This window comes from Ursus americanus, chromosome 11 (assembly GCF_024610735.1).
Source record: "Ursus americanus isolate L20-20 chromosome 11, mUrsAme1.1.p, whole genome shotgun sequence".
Lineage (NCBI taxonomy): Eukaryota > Metazoa > Chordata > Mammalia > Carnivora > Ursidae > Ursus > Ursus americanus.
In genome coordinates, this window is record NC_142137.1 from 32,558,648 (window position 1) to 32,576,530 (window position 17,883).

The following is a 17,883-nucleotide window of genomic DNA, read 5'->3' on the forward strand; positions in this document are numbered from 1 at the left end:
CTCTGAGAATTTTCAGAATGAATTCCTACGAAGGGTGCTAGGACATTACACGAGTACACAATACCCTAAGGCCTGACTGCCGCGGTATATCAAGACAGAGGCCAAATCATGTAGGCTCTTGTAGAAAACTATTGGAATATTTAAACAGGAGGGTGGCATAATCTGATAATGCACAGTATATTCAAATTTTGTGGTTCAATATGGCAGACTGAACACGTACATCTATATTCCCTGCCTCTCACAATCTACTAAAATGACAGAAGAATAAAAATAATAAAAATAAATGTTAATGAGATTTTAATAACATTTGAAAGCTAGAAAAAGTATGGATGAGTAGTAACTAACTTGGCTAAGAGAAGTGAACAAAAACAAATCGGTTTATACACCGGAATTCTGGAAATGTTCAGAAATTAAAGACCAGATACTTCTGAAAAAGATACTAAAACTGGGCCTGAAAAGAGGAACACTTTGCTGAAAATTCTTAATAAGGAGCAGTTAGCCCCCTACCTCCAGATTTCCTCCATTACCAGGTTGCCAAGTGATTGATCTTCCTTCCAAGACAGAAGGCTATAGGTTTGGTTTCATGAAGAAAACGAACCAGAAAGGCTATTAGGTCAGAAATGCACAGCTAAGAGTGGGGGAGAGGGGGTGTCAAGGTGTTGGACTGTAAGTGGGGAACAGTGAAAGCTAAATACTGAATTATGAGGCCATTCCCCCCCAACCCCCATCCGTTCTCATGTCTGATATGTGCCTTCTAGTCAGGAGATTAGAAAAATTCTTCTCCGGGGAAAATCATTGGTCTGAGAGAGAAGACCTACAGATAAGGGCTTTTAGAAAGTCCTCCAATGAAACAGCCAAGATCCCATGTTATTACTCTGTAGGGAGGCCAACAATTGGCAAGTAAATAATCAGCTGATACACAAGTTTACAGTTTTCTTCAGTGTCTCACTCTTAAATATGAACGGATACTCAAGGATCACCAGGCATTGGAGTAGGCTGTGGCAGGAAAGATGAAAACCAAAATGATCATAAAGGAAAAACACTCTGAAGAATCAGAGACAATGAATGAAGGAGAAAAAAAAATACTTCAAGGAAACTACAATTAATATCTTCAGAGAGACAAAAAAAAAAAAAAAGATATTTGACTCCTGAATCAAAAATAGGAAATAGCTCTTGGGATTAAAAATACAATAGCAGAATCTATCTATCTATCTATCTATCTATCTATCTATCTATCTATCTATCTATCCATCCATCCATCCATCCATCCATCCATCCATCTAAATCCAGAGCTGGAAGATAACCCAAGACATTTCTCAGAAAAGAAAACAAAAAGAACAAGAGATAGAAAACAAGATCTTCCTCAGGGCAGGAATCAGGTGTTATTTATCTTCTATATTCTAGAAGATAGTCTCTTTTCAATGCTGTTTGTTGAAATCCAGGGTGGATTACAAAATTTATGTGTGTTATAACAATTTAGAATTCTTTATTTGGAATTATTTATTTCACGTATTAGTGACTACCTTTTGTTAAAAATCCACAGATGTTATAGAATCCAAATTTTAAGTAAATGGCAAATTGAAAAGCTTGAAACAAATGAGCAGAACATACAGGAAGAGTTTAATGCAGCTGAAGAAAGAGCCTTTCTCTGTGAAGCTCCACGAGGTTGGAATTTTTCCGTTGTGCACACTACAGCAACTCTAATATCTAAAACAGTGCCTAGCACAGATTAGGCCCTCCATCAATGCTATCTTGTAGGATGAATGACTGAATAAATAAACTAAATCAAAGAAAAAGTGAATGAATGAGAGCTCGCCCAGAGGACTAGGGCACTAGGACACACTGCGGCCACCGCGACCGCGCCCGATTAAAATCCCGAAGTCAGTGCAGGGGCCGGCTCCTCTTTCGGTGGGTGGAGCTGGGGCACTCGCTTCTCTCCGCCCCTCTGCCGGTTTGTGCAGCTGCCGCCGCCACCACTGCGGTCGCCGCATGCAAGGGCTTCTGGGAGCCGAGCCTCGGGGTCTCGGGGAAGGGGCGCAGGTAGCCGCCATCTTGAGTTGCGAACCTTGTCGCTACGCTCAACGCTAGGGGCGGAGTGGCGACCCCACTGTTACCTGCAGCGGACGGCGCAACCGGGAACCGGGAAGTTAAGACGCCGGGTATTGCCACATTAATGGGTAAGTGGGAGTGACACAGGCCAGTTTGGGTGAACCTCGGGTTTTGACCCTTTGGGAGTTACTGGTTCCAGGGGCCACTGTTTTTACTTACCCATTTCCTTGCGAAGGCTCGAGGACCAGGCCATGCTGCCAGGTTTTTGTTTTTTTTTTTTTTGCTCAGGTTCCCCTGAGGGAGACCGCGGTGGCGGGGGCGTGGCAGCCGGACCTATTCCTTGCTGATGCGAAGGTGCAGGGAATACAGATTCTCGCAGCCAGCCACACTGGCCCTGGGAAGGAGCCTTAAACGGCCGAGCTCCTCTTCCTCCCTTTCTGCTTCTCTGTGACTTGGTAGTTCTTGTTCTCCGTACAAGGTCTTGTCAAACGTTGCCATTCACTCCTGGGACTCAGCGTCTGTGTGAGTCCGGCAGCGTATTAGAAGTTCCATAGTGTCCAGAATACGGCAGGGGTGGCCCTGGGGGGTGGGGGTGGGGGGCTACTTGTCGCACCGACGCGGTCGCCCGCTGCCCTCCACCGGAATGCAGGTGCCTCGGAGGGCTCAGTGTCGACGCCGGAAAGGGTGGGTTAGATGCTTCTCTCTAATAGCCTGTCAGCTCCCTTCCAAGATGAAAATTTAATGAGTGTGTCCTCGGTAATGCGTAAGACATGAAGGATTTGAAAGCTATGAAACGGGATAGTGATACTTCAAAAGAATACATCAGCATTTACTCTTAGGCTGTTAAAACATTTTTTAGAAACAAACCTCTGACTTAATGTCTCTTAATTGCAGCACTCAGTGATTCATATGCTGTAGGAGAGCGACTTTCTTTCTTGGTAAACAAGAAACAGCTCTGTGCTTTCTGTCTTTGAAGTACTGCTTGTTTGGTTGTAGCGGCTCTAGTCAGCACACTTGACGTTTTTCTACCGATGTTATAATTTTACTAATATGAAATTCCGTTAGTGGGTACTAGAAAAAGTTCAAATTCCTGTTACTTTCCCAACCTCAAAACAATTCTTCAAAGAGCTGAGTGAAAAAGAAGCTTATGACTGAAAAAAAAATCCCTCTGTTGGGGATTCAAAGTATCTGAATAGCATTTCTTATATTTGAAATAACTTGTATGAGATAGCAACCTTTGAAATACAGTCTTTAAAGTTATTTGTGAGAAAACGGAACAATCCTGTTGGGTCAGGCACCTTTAGAGATGATTTTTCTTGGACTTTATATCCCCTTTAAAGCAACTGCAGTGAGGATGCAGGTGTTAAATAAGAAGTTAGTAGTACATCAGAAAAAGGAACAAATGATATAGAAGTTATTGGGGGTAGATTTTATTCAGTTAACAGATTTATATTAAAGGTTTTAATGTGGTCACTAGATTAATGGTTTTAGAAGTGTCCAGTGTGTAGGTTGTGGAGGCACAAGGTAATTGAATCAGATATGGGGAGAAAATATTAGAACTTGTTTCTTTACCTTTTAAAACTATTCCTTTCTAAAAATTTTCTATTAATTTTATGTATGTTTTTATTTATTTTTATTATGTTCAGTTAGCCAGCATATAGTAGTTTTTGATGTAGTGTTCAACGATTCATTAGTTGCATATTAATGAGACAATTTTTATATATGAAATACTTAGAGAATATTGCTGAACATTGTTATTATTAATAAAGTTAGACTGAGCTGTTTCTAATGATAAGTATTTGTAGGTCCACACAGTATTGTTGAAATCAATTCATTAAATACTTTAAGGAAGGATTTTGGTCGATTATAAATATACTTTAATTGCTAGAATGTACAGGTGTTTGGTTCAAAGACACAAAGTACTTTTTAAATCATTCTGAAGTGTTCAGCCTATTCTACTTTTAGCTTCACCACTATTGAAATTTTTCTCCCTAATCTTTACCAGGGACCTAATAATCAGATCTTATGCCCCATGTGGTACTTGGCTTATTGTAGGCACTTATATTTATTTGCTGGATGAAACAATGAATGAATAAATTGAGTGGCTTGTTTTTAGTGCTACTGCAAATGAAATACTCCTTTGTCTTTTGAATTCCTTTCTCTTTCATGACTCTTCTGATTCTCTGACCTATTTCTTTTTGGTTTCCTTGGCTCTTCCTTTTCCCACTCAAAGGTAAACAAACATTCTCAGGATTTCTCCCTTGGCTATCTTTCTTTTATAGCTCTGCATGATCTTGAATGATCTATTAGGACTCTTCCTGAGTTTTGACCCATACTTTTTCTTTTTTTTAAGATTTTATTTATTTTATTTGACAGAGAGAGCAAGCAACAGCAGGGGGAGTGGCAGGCAGAGGGAGAGGGAGAAGCAGGCTCCCTGCCCTGATGCGGGGCTCCATCCCAGGACCCTGGGATCATAACCCAAGCCAAAGGCAGATGCTTAATCTACTGAGCCACCCAGGCTCCCCTTGACCCATACTTTTAACCATCTATAGGTCTTAATCTCCTGTATGTGCCCTAAGTATTATATAAATATAACACGTTTAAAATGAAAGTTACTATACATCTATTAGAATGGCTACAATTACCAACAAAATCTGACAATACTAAGTGTAGACAGAGCATAGAGCAACAGGAAGTCTTATACATTGCTGACGGAATACTTTGCAGTTTGGCAGTTCTTTATAAAATGTGAAGCATACAGTTGCCATATTATCCATCAGTCCTACTTCTAAATATTTACCCGAGACAAATGAAAACTTATATTTACACAAAAACCTGTATGTGAATATTATAACAGATTTATTCATAACTGCACTAAACTGGAAACAACCTAAATGTCCTTCAACTAATGAATGGATAAACTGTGGAATATCTATGCAATAGATTACTACTCAACAATAAGAAGGGATAAATTATCAATATATGCCAACAGTATGGGTCTCACAAATACACTATGCTAAATAAAACAAGCCAATTTAAGACTATATACTGTTATTATTCCATTTATGTGAAATTCAGGAAAAGTTAGAACTGTGAAGATAGAGAACCAATCAGTGGTTACCAGGTATTAAGGGTGGGAGAGGGGTTAATAGGAGCAGCATGACCAGGTTTTTTTAGGGGGCATGGAGCTGTTCTGTATCTTGATTGTGATAGTTTTATGCCTGTGCATTTGTCATATTCATAGAACTTTATAACAAAAGAGTGATTTTTTTTTCTGTATATAAATTTAAAAATGGGGACGCCTGGATGGCTAAGTCGGTTAAGCATCTGCCTTATGCTCAGCTCATGATCCCAGGGTCCTGGGATCAAGTCCCGCATCGGGCTCATTGCTCAGCAGGGGGCCCGCTTCTCCCTCTGCCTGCCTTGCTCTCTCTCTTTTCCTCTCTCTCTCTGACAAATAAATAAAATCTTTAAAAAAAATAAAGCAATTCACTGTTTTCATCTCAAAAACAAGCAATCAAACAAAACCATCTCTCTGATACTCCATCTTTATTCCCTGTCTTGGCTTATTTTGTTGCCGAACTGAAATAGATCAAGCTAAAAACCATGGAGTTATCCTAAACTACTTTTTTTTCTTCTCCACACATTCCTTACATTTATTTGGTCTCTAATTCTTATTCAATCAATTTCTGCAATGTTTCTGAAATCAGCCAGTCTTCTCCATTTCCAGTGTAGCTGCTAATTTAATTTAGTTCAGGTCTTCATCATCAAAGTTCGAAACAATCTTCTCTTTAATTTTTTAAATTGTTATTAGGTCAAGTCCAAATTTCTCAGCCTGATTGGAGGAACCATATGGGTTCTTAGTTACCTTTCTAGCTTTATCTCCTGCCCTTTCTCCCACAAGTCTTCTTGTTTAGGCACATTTAATCTCTTACTGTTTTGTGTTTATTCCAGTCTTCTGCAAGAGCTCTTTGCCTTTGCATATATTCCCTCTGCTTGAAATGCTTATTCCTTCCCGATTTTTCCTTTTCACCCTCTTCCCTGACAAATTTTTGCTCAACTGTCAGAGCTCCCTAAGACACAGTTAGTTACTGTGTCTTCTGTGCTCTCACGGGATTTAATGCATATGTTTTAGTGTACTTTTCTACTTAGAGTGTAATTTGCCAGTTCATTAGTCTATCTTCAACATCAGAGGTGGCAGATAAATGCCAGCCTTTCCTTTTCTTCTGTTTACTTCGTAAGTGTTAATTGATCACAACATTCTCTCTGGTTTCTAAAAGTAAAATTATATTATTTTAAATGTAAAATGTTATGTAAAATATTATAAATGTACTTGTAAGAATATGTTTATATAAATGTTAACTTTTCAAATACATTTATAATATAACTACTTAAAAATAAAGTATACAAGGATTTCACTATTTTAAAAGAAGTAATTATACCCTCATTTGCAAATTAGTATTGCAGTCCTGACTGAAGTCATGACCCATGCAACCTTACTTATGAAGACAGCACCTTAAGTAAGTGAAAGAAGCCAGACCCCCCAAAATATTTGAGGGATGCTTATTGAAGTCTAATACCAAATTCCATTGAAAATAAGATACTTCATTCTGGCTATCTTTTGATCTTGCCAGGAGCTGTAATTTAGAAGTTTTTTACCCAGCTATTTCATGATTGAGTATATCCTGGCTGACAGTGATTTTAAGATGCATCCCACTTCAGAAAGGTGAAAACACCAGGCATTGGGCAGTGCCTCTTAAAATCAGTGAAGTTAGGGTAATGACTTTATCTGTGTTTAGACCAAAATCTATTATTTGTTTGATAGTTTAGTCCAAAAATGTTTGGTCACTTTGCTCTAATTTTGATATGGGAATGAGGGAATGTATCTTTGTACATACTTTTCAGAATTGATTTTGTTAGTCTATTTAAGCAGTAAGCGTGAACTTAGTTCTCCTAATAAACATCTCATGTTGTTTTGAGAATTATCAGTATCTGTTTTCTTCTCTCCTAACCTTAAGATGCCATGGCTAGTCCAGGGAAAGATAACTATAGAATGAAAAGTTACAAGAATAAAGCCCTAAATCCCCAAGAGATGCGTAGACGAAGAGAAGAAGAAGGAATACAGCTTCGAAAACAAAAAAGGGAAGAACAGGTAGGTGTTTTAAAATATTTAAATCTGTTTAACACAGAAACATCATTATATAGATTTTAGAAGTTACATTATTACTGCTTATTTTTAGATAACTTAAAATGAAAAAGTGTTTTTAAGAAATTGAATATAAATAAATCTATTCTTTATTAGACTCCAGGAATAATTCACGAATCAGAATCCTGTTCTATTTTTAATCACTGAGAGGAACAGCTTTTCTGTTTTATTGATAGATCTTTTATGTTAATTATATTTTATCCCAGTTTTAAGAAATTTTTACTCTTGAACCTATTTAGATCACTTCCCTTTGTCATTGTAAAATTTCCTCCCCCCAAAAACATCGTATTCATTTGTTGCTTTGTGGTTTTCATAGGTCTTGCTCCTAAGTTAATTACAGTCCTCTTCCTATGCTACTCATACTATTCCTTCTATAGTCTCATCAGCCAGCTAGCTCTCTTAGCCTTCTCCATTTTGAACTTTGTATATGTGACATAAGGAATAGAAAAATTGTTTAAAAGAGTGCATCTCAACATTTTTCACTCCAAGACATGCTCAAATTTAGAAGTATTTATAATTAAGAGGGTATAGTCCTCACAGCATGAATTAAAAACTAAGGTGTAGAAAGGATAAAGGATAAATGATAAAAGTAGAGAAAGGCCTGTTTTAGAAATATGATTTGTCATCTCCCTATCTATAGTATCTAGCACAGTCCTTATTTTATTACAGTAGGGACTCAAAAAAAAATCTGTTGAATGAATGATTAGAAAGAACTGTATACAGGTTGAAGAACAGTATTTCTTTAGCTATCAAAAAGAATATACCAGATTTTTTTCTTTTCTATTTTGATATAGGAAATGTATCCATAAATCTCCCTCAGTGACCTCACTATGCTTCATTCCTTTTTTTTATTTTTATTTTTATTCATTCCTGAAATAAAAAGGATAGGGCCATATTTCCTCAGAGTTGTTCTCTATTCCTTATTAATCTGATATGAGTTTGTTAATATACTACAATATTTCTCCCATGTAACTAATTTGCTTTTTAATGAAGATTTTCTTGGAAAAATTCTTAGACATCTTAGACATCTTAGACATATACCAGTGTGAGCATATGTGCTTTTCCAAATGCTATAAAACATAAATGTGTACTCCACCTATGAGGCCGGCCATGGGTAAAAGACCTGAGATTAAGAATGACCCAAAGCAGTCTGCAGGTAAGAGCTAACCAAGCCAGGAGAGTTTAACTTCTCAAAGATAATTTAGGTCTTCATGGAATAGTGATTGAGAAATACTAAATATTTAGAATTTTAAATGATCAGTTTGTTTTGTTCACTTAAATGAAAAGTATAATTCTATGGGAATTCAGTGTTTTATGGAAAGCCCAGTGGATAAAGTGATTTCTCTTTATTACAGTTGTTCAAACGCAGAAATGTCTCTTTGCCCAGAAATGATGAATCTATGCTAGAAAGTCCTATCCAGGATCCGGATATCAGTTCCACTGTACCCATTCCAGAGGTAGATATTACAAAAGCGTATTTCAAATTATACTTCAACAATGTTTCAGAGATAGAGGGTATAGCAACAATTATTCACGTAAAATATTTAAATGATGAATTATATTTTCTATGTTTTAGGAGGAAGTTATCACCACAGATATGGTTCAGATGATTTTTTCTAACAATGCTGATCAACAGCTAACAGCAACACAGAAATTTAGAAAGCTGCTTTCTAAAGGCAAGAATTATTTTCAATATGCTTATTTGATATTAAAAGATTCTATAATAGAGATTTATTAGGTATTTTTTATTTTAAGACACTTTCATTGTCAGTAAGTCAGTAGGTCTTAATTTTTCTTTAAAATATACTTGTAAGTAAGATCTATTTTTTATAAAGTTTATTTATTTATTTATTTTAAGTAGGCTCCATGTCCAATGTGGGGCTTGAACTCACAACCCTGAGATCAAGAGTCACATGCTCTACTGACTGAGCCAGCCAGGGAACCCTAAAGGAAGTCTTTTTTATCCTTTTTGTTACATAAATAGGGAACACTAACAGAGAAGTTCCTGGAGAACCGCAAGAGCATACTTTTTGTTGAAGCCAAGGGAGAAGGAAGAGTTGTTGATACTTAGATTGCCAGTAGCTGAAATATCTTGGTTTTAATTTTGAATATCTTTGTTTTAAAATTTCCTAGAGATTTTATGATCCTCAAAAGCCCTCTGCATTTTATGAAAATTTATGAAGAATCCTACAGTCCAATAGCATTTCTGTGAATAATGAATGGTACGCTGACAGCATAGAATATCATTTGGCTGAGAACCATTAGATAATGGTTGATAGGGAAGGCGATATCCCTGGAAAGTGGGGTATGCTTATATAGGATTAGGGGGTCAGTTGGTGTTTTGTGTATTAGACGGAAATACTCCATGTTGTCAAGATGACCTTCTAAATAGCCTTCAACTTACAATATTTAAATATTTGTGTAGGAAATATTTACTAATTTTTCTTACTATGATTAATGAAAAAGAATTTGCTTTCCAGTAAACATTGCAATTATGAGAACATTTATTTACTTCAGTTAAATGCACCTAAGGCTTTTAAATTTGGTCAGTGAAACCTAGGAAAGAGTTATTTCGGGCATCTTGTTAATTGACAGAGGGACCAGGTTATTGTCTTTTTGTGTCTGTGTAATGACTTAATTCTTTTTTAATTTTTAGAACCTAATCCACCAATCGATCAGGTTATACAGAAACCAGGAGTTGTACAGAGATTTGTGAAATTTCTTGAAAGAAATGAAAATTGTACTTTACAGGTGCGTTCTAAAGTTTTCTTTCTTAATCTGTTTCCAGAAATAACATATAATTAAATTTTCTAGTGAAATTCTACAATACTAAATATATTATAAGCATTCAGGAAATACTTGGCAATTAAAGGAAAAGGTAGTACCACCTGTCTTGCCTTAGTCATGTTTGCGATGCTAGTTTTTTCTAGGGACTGTTATTTCATTAAAACGATTTTGAGAAAACCATATAAAATCATTTGTAATGTTAATAAAAATTTTGTAGTTGTCAACTTTTAATAACTTTTTCGTTTTAGAAAACCTCAAATTAGGGGCGCCTGGGTGACGCAGTCGTTAAGCGTCTGCCTTTGGCTCAGGGCGTGATCCTGGTGTTCTGGGATCGAACCCCGCATCAGGCTCTTCTGCTGGGAGCCTGCTTCTTCCTCTCCCACTCCCCCTGCTTGTGTTCCCTCTCTCGCTGGCTGTCTGTCTCTGTCAAATAAATAAAATCTTTAAAAAAAAAATACAAAAACCTCAAATTAAAATGTTAATGGGTACGTTTTTTTTTCGGCTCTCAGCTAATTAGGGTTGTAACTTTTTAGTATAAACTCTTTTACCTTTTAAAACATTTTTATCTGATTGATTAGCTCTTTTTTTTAAAAAAAGTGAAATCAGTAAAATCTACTAAAAATGTGACCAAAGTTAGGTTTGTCGAAATGAGCATTGCTTCTCAGTTATACTGCAGTGACTGTTGTAATATGTCTTCCAAATAATTGGCTGCTAATAGTAAATTACTGAAGTTTGTAAATATTTTACTGTTTTTTTAAGAAAGATTGCTTTTCCTGATTTCATTGCCATATATATTCTTAAGTAGGAATACAGTGTGGAGTTACATCTATCAGGAATTACACAAGACCTACACCTAGTTTATCAGCGCTATTGTCAGTAATGAAAGATTGTTACTGGTATTTGGGTAATAGTTGTTGAAATTACAACTTAGAATAGTGTTGCAGTTAATTGAGTAATTTGGGAAAGCTCCTCACATTTTAGATAATAAGCAAAGGAATGTGTTGCATACGTGAATATTACCTATCATAAATTTTATGCTGAAAAATTTTGAGAGTGTTTACAATAAGGATGTCAGGAAAAAGCCACTTTGTGTTATATATAATAATACTGTCCATTAGTTTTCAAAGTCCTTAGGTGTTAGCTCTGTAAGGACTAGAGGTCATGACTTCTGGTCCATTTGCTTTATATTTAAGCCTCAAGTTCAGACTAAAACCCAAGCCTCCTGATATTTAGTTTATTATTTGGCTTCTTAATTCTAAATGAATGAAAGAGGAAATTAGTAAATATGAATAAATAAAATTGAGTGTTCGTTTAAGCCATACATTGTGTATAAGGTATTATTTTACAAAATTAAAATATTGTCCCTCTCTGCAGAAATTCTTCACTCTGTGGGGAAGACAAACGTAAACAGATCTGTGATGCCATAGCATGCTTAGTGCCGTAACAGAACTACAAACAAAGTGCTTTAGGAGCACAGACAGTGTAATAACTCATCTGTGTAGGGGAAGTTGAAGAAGACTTCACAAATGTAGTATTATGTGGCTAGTCGTGAGGATGAACCTTTTCAGGATGAACCTGAAGAAAGGAAAATTAATATCAGTTGTGAGAACAGCATGTGCAAAAAGCATAGAGTATTCAAGAAGAACATTGGGGACTTCGGCATTTAGTAATCACTGCAGTTAAAACTTAATGAAATTCAACAGTGTGGTCTTGGGATAACTATAGCATTGCCGTATTACCCACGTTCATATGAAAGATGCTAGTTCAGATTTGGTCTGTCAAAGAGGTCTCCAACTGGGGGCCTACAGGCCATATTGGCCTACAAACAAGTTTTGTTTGTCCTGCATATGTTTTAAAAATGTGAATTAGATATTGGCCTTTAAAATATTGGAGAAATTCATATGAAAATCTAGATTTTTGGCTTCTGTTGACAAATCAGAGGAGTTGGCATTACTGCCACACAGTAAAGATCTAGTGGGGCTGAATAGGAGTTGTGCCCCCTGCTTTTTAGAAAGTTACTTCTTTTTTTTCCTTTCTTTTTAGAAAAATCATAGTCATGTTCTCTAGTTTGCTGCAGTTCCCCACTTACTCATATCACTCCTTTTATTGTTAATTATGTTTTGTCAGCTTGTGAATTCACCACTCTTCTCTAATGCTTTCTCCTGGGGATACCTAGGAGAATTTTATGGTGTAACCTTTTAATTGTCCTTTAGTTTGTTTCTTTATAATTGGTTAGTACTGTGGTCTTTTTCTTTTTTTTCAACATAAATTCCTTCCTTAAAAATTTAGTCTTACACATAATAGTAACTGCTTTTCGTGCCTTTCAGTAATGCTTTTGGATGTGTTTTTATTTTATTAATCATAGTGATATGTACCTTTCATGTGAAAAGTTGTCTGTACCAAATATTTTTAAAGTTATAGTCACTCCTTAGTTTGCCTGTGGATTCGTAGATCATTTTCAGTAATTTGCTAGTTATTGTTTGGGAGCCATGGGTTGAATTTTCTGTTTCTTCTGTTACAAATCCATCATATTTAGATATATCTAAATTTAAGTAGAATTGATATGAGTGACTTTTCAGAGGTTCTGCTGCTTACAGGAATACAAGTCCTGCCTGTGGCTCTGCTAATAGTGAACTCTTTGACTTTGAGCAGATCATCTAAGTCTCTGGACTTCTAATTTTCTTAATTTCTTAAATGAGGAGGCTGAAACTAGATGATTCATCCCCAAGGAAACAAAAGTACCTTTTAGGATTCTAGGTTCCATTAATGTACTATTGCTCTATTAAGTAGTGTCTCATTTATTTTTGAACTGCTTGCTTTAGGACACCTGGCTCTCTAAATAGTAAGCATTAGGAGTTCTGTGAAATATAATTTCAGAGGTGTTCATTTATTGTTCATGATTTTGAAAAGTTTCATTATATGCTTCTCAGTTTTTATTTTTCCAAATTGAGTCCTTTTTTTAAAACTGAGGGTTTTTATTTATGAAATATGATTAATCTTATTAATCATAAATCAGTCTTTCAGGTTTGTACAACTAACTTTACTCCTGCTATTCTTCCCTTTCTTTCTAACATTTCTTTGATACTTTCATTTATTCTACCTTTGTTTTTCCTTAGTTTGAAGCTGCATGGGCATTAACTAATATAGCATCTGGAACTTTTCTGCATACCAAGGTAGTGATTGAAACTGGGGCTGTTCCAATTTTTATCAAACTTCTTAATTCAGAGCATGAAGATGTGCAAGAGCAGGTATGTTTCTAATTAGAATGGTTATATTTACTAGATTTTAATGTTCTCTTGAGAGTTGCATGTGCATTACATTTATTAAAATATTAATTTCTCTTCCGTGTCAGATTAGAAGGAAGCCAGAATGAACTGTCTCAGGCATAATCCTGGGTTCTCTGTAAGTGTGATCTCAGATATCAGAAATTACTACTCCTGCTTTTAAAGAGCATACTGAGACTCAGAAAAGTTAGTAATTTACCCAAAGTCACAGTGAATGGCTGAACCAAGTTTTAAACCTGGGCTGGTCTGACTCCTTATTCTTTGCATGTACATATATTATTTTGTTGTTTCTTTTTAAAATATCACATTATTTTTAATGGAACTGTTTATAATAGACATTATAAATTCTCAGAGTTGTTATAAGAGGGAAAATTTAATCACATATACTTTGTACCAACGAAAGAAAATAAAATGTTTTGGTATTTTTGTTTTGAACTATTCTTATGGCAAATTGATCTGTTGCTCTACCATTCTATTCATCTGTTTAGTTATATATATATATACATGTGTGTGTATATACACACACACACTTTCCCCCTCCCCCCACTTAATTAATATTGGGAGCCTTTTCTAATGGCATTAATTATTCTTCCAAGAAACTTTTACTGATTACTCATTATCTAGTCAGGTATGAATGATAATTTGTTATCTTTTCCTCTTATTATTTATTAGAGTTATTTCTAGCTTATTAATATTACGATGAACATCATTATCAATCTATGTGTATCTTGATTATTTCATTAGGAAAAATGACTTAACCCTGGTAAAAGAAAAATTTTTCAAGTTTTTATTATGTATTTCAATGTTGACCTCCAAAGAAGTTATATATACTAATTTCCCCACCAACAGAATATTAGACTTAACAGGGTGAAAAATGTCAATACTTCATAAGATTTTTCTTAAGGTGGCTCTGTGACTTAGTTGGTTAAGGCGCCTGTCTTGTAAAAGATTTTTCTTAAAAAATAGAAAATAAACTTAGGCTTAGAGTAGATGTTGAAAATATTAACTCATGTTTTAAATGTTAAAATTTTCCCAATTAAAAAAAGTAACTTGTGTCTACTTTTGCACTTATTTGAAACATTTGAAGTGAGAATATAATGAAATGATAATTTGCATTTGCATTATTTGTTACTTAATTGAAATTTAATGTGAATAATTTGATCTTCTACTTTAATTATTTAAAAAATTATAATGAACCTGGACTAATTCTAAACTTATTTTCAGAGATCAATCCAAGCTAATTCTTGTAGTAGCTTGACTTCACTTTTCTTTATCTTGTCTCTCCTTCCGTTCTTTTACAAATTAGTCCCTTCCCAGTGAGTGGATTCCTTGGCATAGGAGCAAACCTCTAGTATAGGTAATTGCAAAATTCACTAAATTATATTTTGTCTCTCCGTGTAGATTCGGAGTAGACAGACTGTCTCTTTGTTGAACAAAATAAACATTTCACTAGTATGTAATGAAAAAATTTTAATACCCCATCCTTCAGTTGGTTAAAAATATTAGTAAATGGTACTTTTTAACTTTCTTTACTGTCCTGCTAGCATGTTTTAGCTTTTCTTTAACATCTTGGAAACTATTACTTTGTTCATTTTGTACTAAAATCTCATTCTTAAGAGAGAGCATCTTATTTAAGATATTGTAACAGTATTTTTTTCTCATTTTTCTAAGGCCGTTTGGGCACTTGGTAATATTGCTGGTGACAATGCAGAATGCAGAGATTTTGTTTTGAATTGTGAGATACTTCCACCTCTTTTAGAGTAAGTACTTCATCACAATTAAATTAATACTAGTTTTAGAAAATAAAACTATATTCTATACTATATTTCTACATGCACAGTTATGTTCTTCAGTGATGCTTATAAATTTGGTATCTTCAAGAGCAATCGCTTAAAAGTAAGTAAAGCAAAAAAAAAAATTTCCAATTTTCTCATTTCTGTCTTTTATATTTTCTTAAGCCATACTTAACAGTGTTTATTGTGTACTTGATGCTTACTGTGCTGAAATAATAATTCTACAAAATTAAGGATATGTAGTAGTTTTAGTACAATAAAAATTTAAGTTTTACTAAAGAAGGGAATCCTTAGTACATGAACAGATGATGTATTTAGGATATCAGTTTTTATATTTGATGTTGAAATGTTCAGAGAACAAATATCATAAGAGATTTTTCTTTCAGAATTAGAATTAAATGAGTTATCTAGTAGTTTCTTTTTCAAATACCTTACATACTTCTTAAAAAAGCAATTACTCTATAATGTAAGGACCTTTACAGAAATTACATAAAATTATTAGGAATGTAGATTCCTTTATTCATCTTGGTTATCATTCAGTAAGAGGATCTTTTTTTTTAGGCTAGATGCCACTGGCAAGTGGTGAAAAGAAAAAAATGGAGGAGATGGTAAAAAGGAAAAATTTTATCATTCCTGTGGTATTAGCCATCCTCTCCAAGCTGAAGAATTGAAAGGAAGTTTGCAAAAGATATTTTATTCTTTTAGAGAGAATAACTTTCCACGGACGGAGTGATTTCACAGCATTTCACTCAACTAACATTGAATATTTAACTATGTGCAGGCCACTGAACCGCTTGCTATAATGTCATTAACTTTGGACTTATTCAAAGTTAATGTTCCAAAGTATGTGAGAATTTAGCTGAGCTATAACGGAAAATACTGATTTAGAGTTCAATATCAGAATTATTTTGAAATTCATATTATTAAAAGTATCTCTTGAATTTTCAATTTGAGATTTTTCTGTCCTGATTATATGGTTCATAGATTCACCGAGCACTTTGTTTCCTTTTACTTTTGCTTTTTGTCTCATTTTCTTATTTGTTAATATCGCAAGTTGGTCATGGTTTCTGAAATAGTAAGTAAGCATTTCTTAGTTCTAATTCCTTTAAATGTTCTAAAGAGCTTTTAATCATGACCAAAGAAACCAAACTAAAAAATAAAGCTCTAATGGAGAAAAAGTACCTAGCTATGTAGTGCCAGTTATAAATATAATAAATTTCAGAAAATGAATAGGCTTAAACAGAAAGTTTGAAAGTTTCATTAAAAAATTGAGAAAAGTAGTAAAAAAGAAATTATGTCAACTTAGCTACCAGATGCTCTCACTTTAGTTGGGCAAAAGGAAGAGAGTTACTGGCTTTTATTAAGATTATGGATTACCTGTTGTTCACATTGAAATTCACATTTTAGTTATTAAGTAAATGCACAACTTCTATTAATATATGGTTTTATCAATTCAGTTTGAGTGAATTTTAATTTGTTTCATTCTACTTCATTTGATTTGCAGTAAACGTAAGTCTCTCAGCAAATGTAAATCTTCCACTACTGTGGATTTCATATACTGACACATTTGTTATTTTAATTTAATTTGATTTTAATTTATATAATAACCTCATTAATACAGATAAAGAAGAGTAGTATACAACACAGCTTGGCCAACTATAGGCCTCAAGCCAAATCTGGCCTGCTTCCGTTTTGTAAATTAAGTTTTATTGGAACACAATCGCTCCCCTTTGCTCACTTAATGCTACGGTTGCTTTCATGCTACATCAGCAGAGTTGAACAGTTGCTGCCAAGAAACACCTGCAAAGCCTAAAATATTTACTGAAAAAGTTTCTCAACCCCTGATACAGAAAGTCAGTGTAATTATTTTATTTCTAAATGAGTTATGGTTTTAGGAGGCTTTAAAGACTATAGGAAAACCTGTAGAGCAGATTTTTTTTGTATATGGTAAGATATACATAACAAAATTTATCATTTTAATTATTTTAAAATGCACAGTTCACTGGCATTAAACAGTATTTTGTACCTATCACCACTGTCTAGTTCCAGAACTTTTAACACTCCAAACAGAAACCCCAATACCTATTAAGCTGTCATGTCCCATTTTCTCCTGGCCCCAGCTCTTGGAAACCACTAATCTGCTGTCTATGGATTTGCCTATTCTGGATATTTCATATAAATGGAATCATATGTTGTGTGACCTTTTGTATCTGGCTTCTTTCACTGAGCATATTGTTTTCAAGGTTCATCTATACTATAACATGTATCAGTATGTCATTATTAAGGCCTAATAACATTCTGTTGTATGGATGTACCACATTTTATTCACCCATTCATCAGTTGATGGTCATTTATTTTCCATCTGTTGATTACATAGTATTCCTCTGAACATTCATATACAAGATTTTGTTTGAACAGTAGTTTTTAATTCTTTTTAGGTATATACCAATGAATAGAATTACTGAGTCATATGGTAACTCTATCTTTAACTTTTTGGGAACCACCAAACTATTTTCCATAGCAGCAGCACCATTTTACATTCCCACCAGCAATGTATGAGAGTTTCACTTTTCCCACATTCTCATCAGCACTTGTTAATATGTTATTCTGATTTAAGCCACCCTAGTAGGTGTGAGGTGTTATCTCATTTTGCTTTGATTTATATTGAACATCTTTTCATAGGTTTGTTGGCTATGTCTATATCTTCTTTGGAGAAATGTCTGTTAAGTCTTTTGAATAATTTTTAATTCAGTTACTTGTCCTT

The 17,883-nt window shown here is 34.5% G+C and overlaps 1 protein-coding gene across 1 annotated transcript in view; it reads left to right on the forward strand.

Moving 5' to 3' along the window:
* Positions 1 to 1,966: 1,966 nt before the first annotated feature.
* Positions 1,967 to 17,883, forward strand: part of KPNA5 (karyopherin subunit alpha 5) — a 44,204-nt gene continuing 28,287 nt past the window's right edge. The window contains exons 1-7 of the mRNA XM_045798536.2: positions 1,967 to 2,177; positions 7,068 to 7,201; positions 8,611 to 8,712; positions 8,832 to 8,931; positions 9,912 to 10,006; positions 13,159 to 13,290; positions 14,998 to 15,086. Of these exons, the coding sequence (XP_045654492.1) occupies positions 2,174 to 2,177; positions 7,068 to 7,201; positions 8,611 to 8,712; positions 8,832 to 8,931; positions 9,912 to 10,006; positions 13,159 to 13,290; positions 14,998 to 15,086 (656 nt within the window). The 5' untranslated portion in view covers positions 1,967 to 2,173. The remainder of the gene's footprint in view (positions 2,178 to 7,067; positions 7,202 to 8,610; positions 8,713 to 8,831; positions 8,932 to 9,911; positions 10,007 to 13,158; positions 13,291 to 14,997; positions 15,087 to 17,883) is intronic.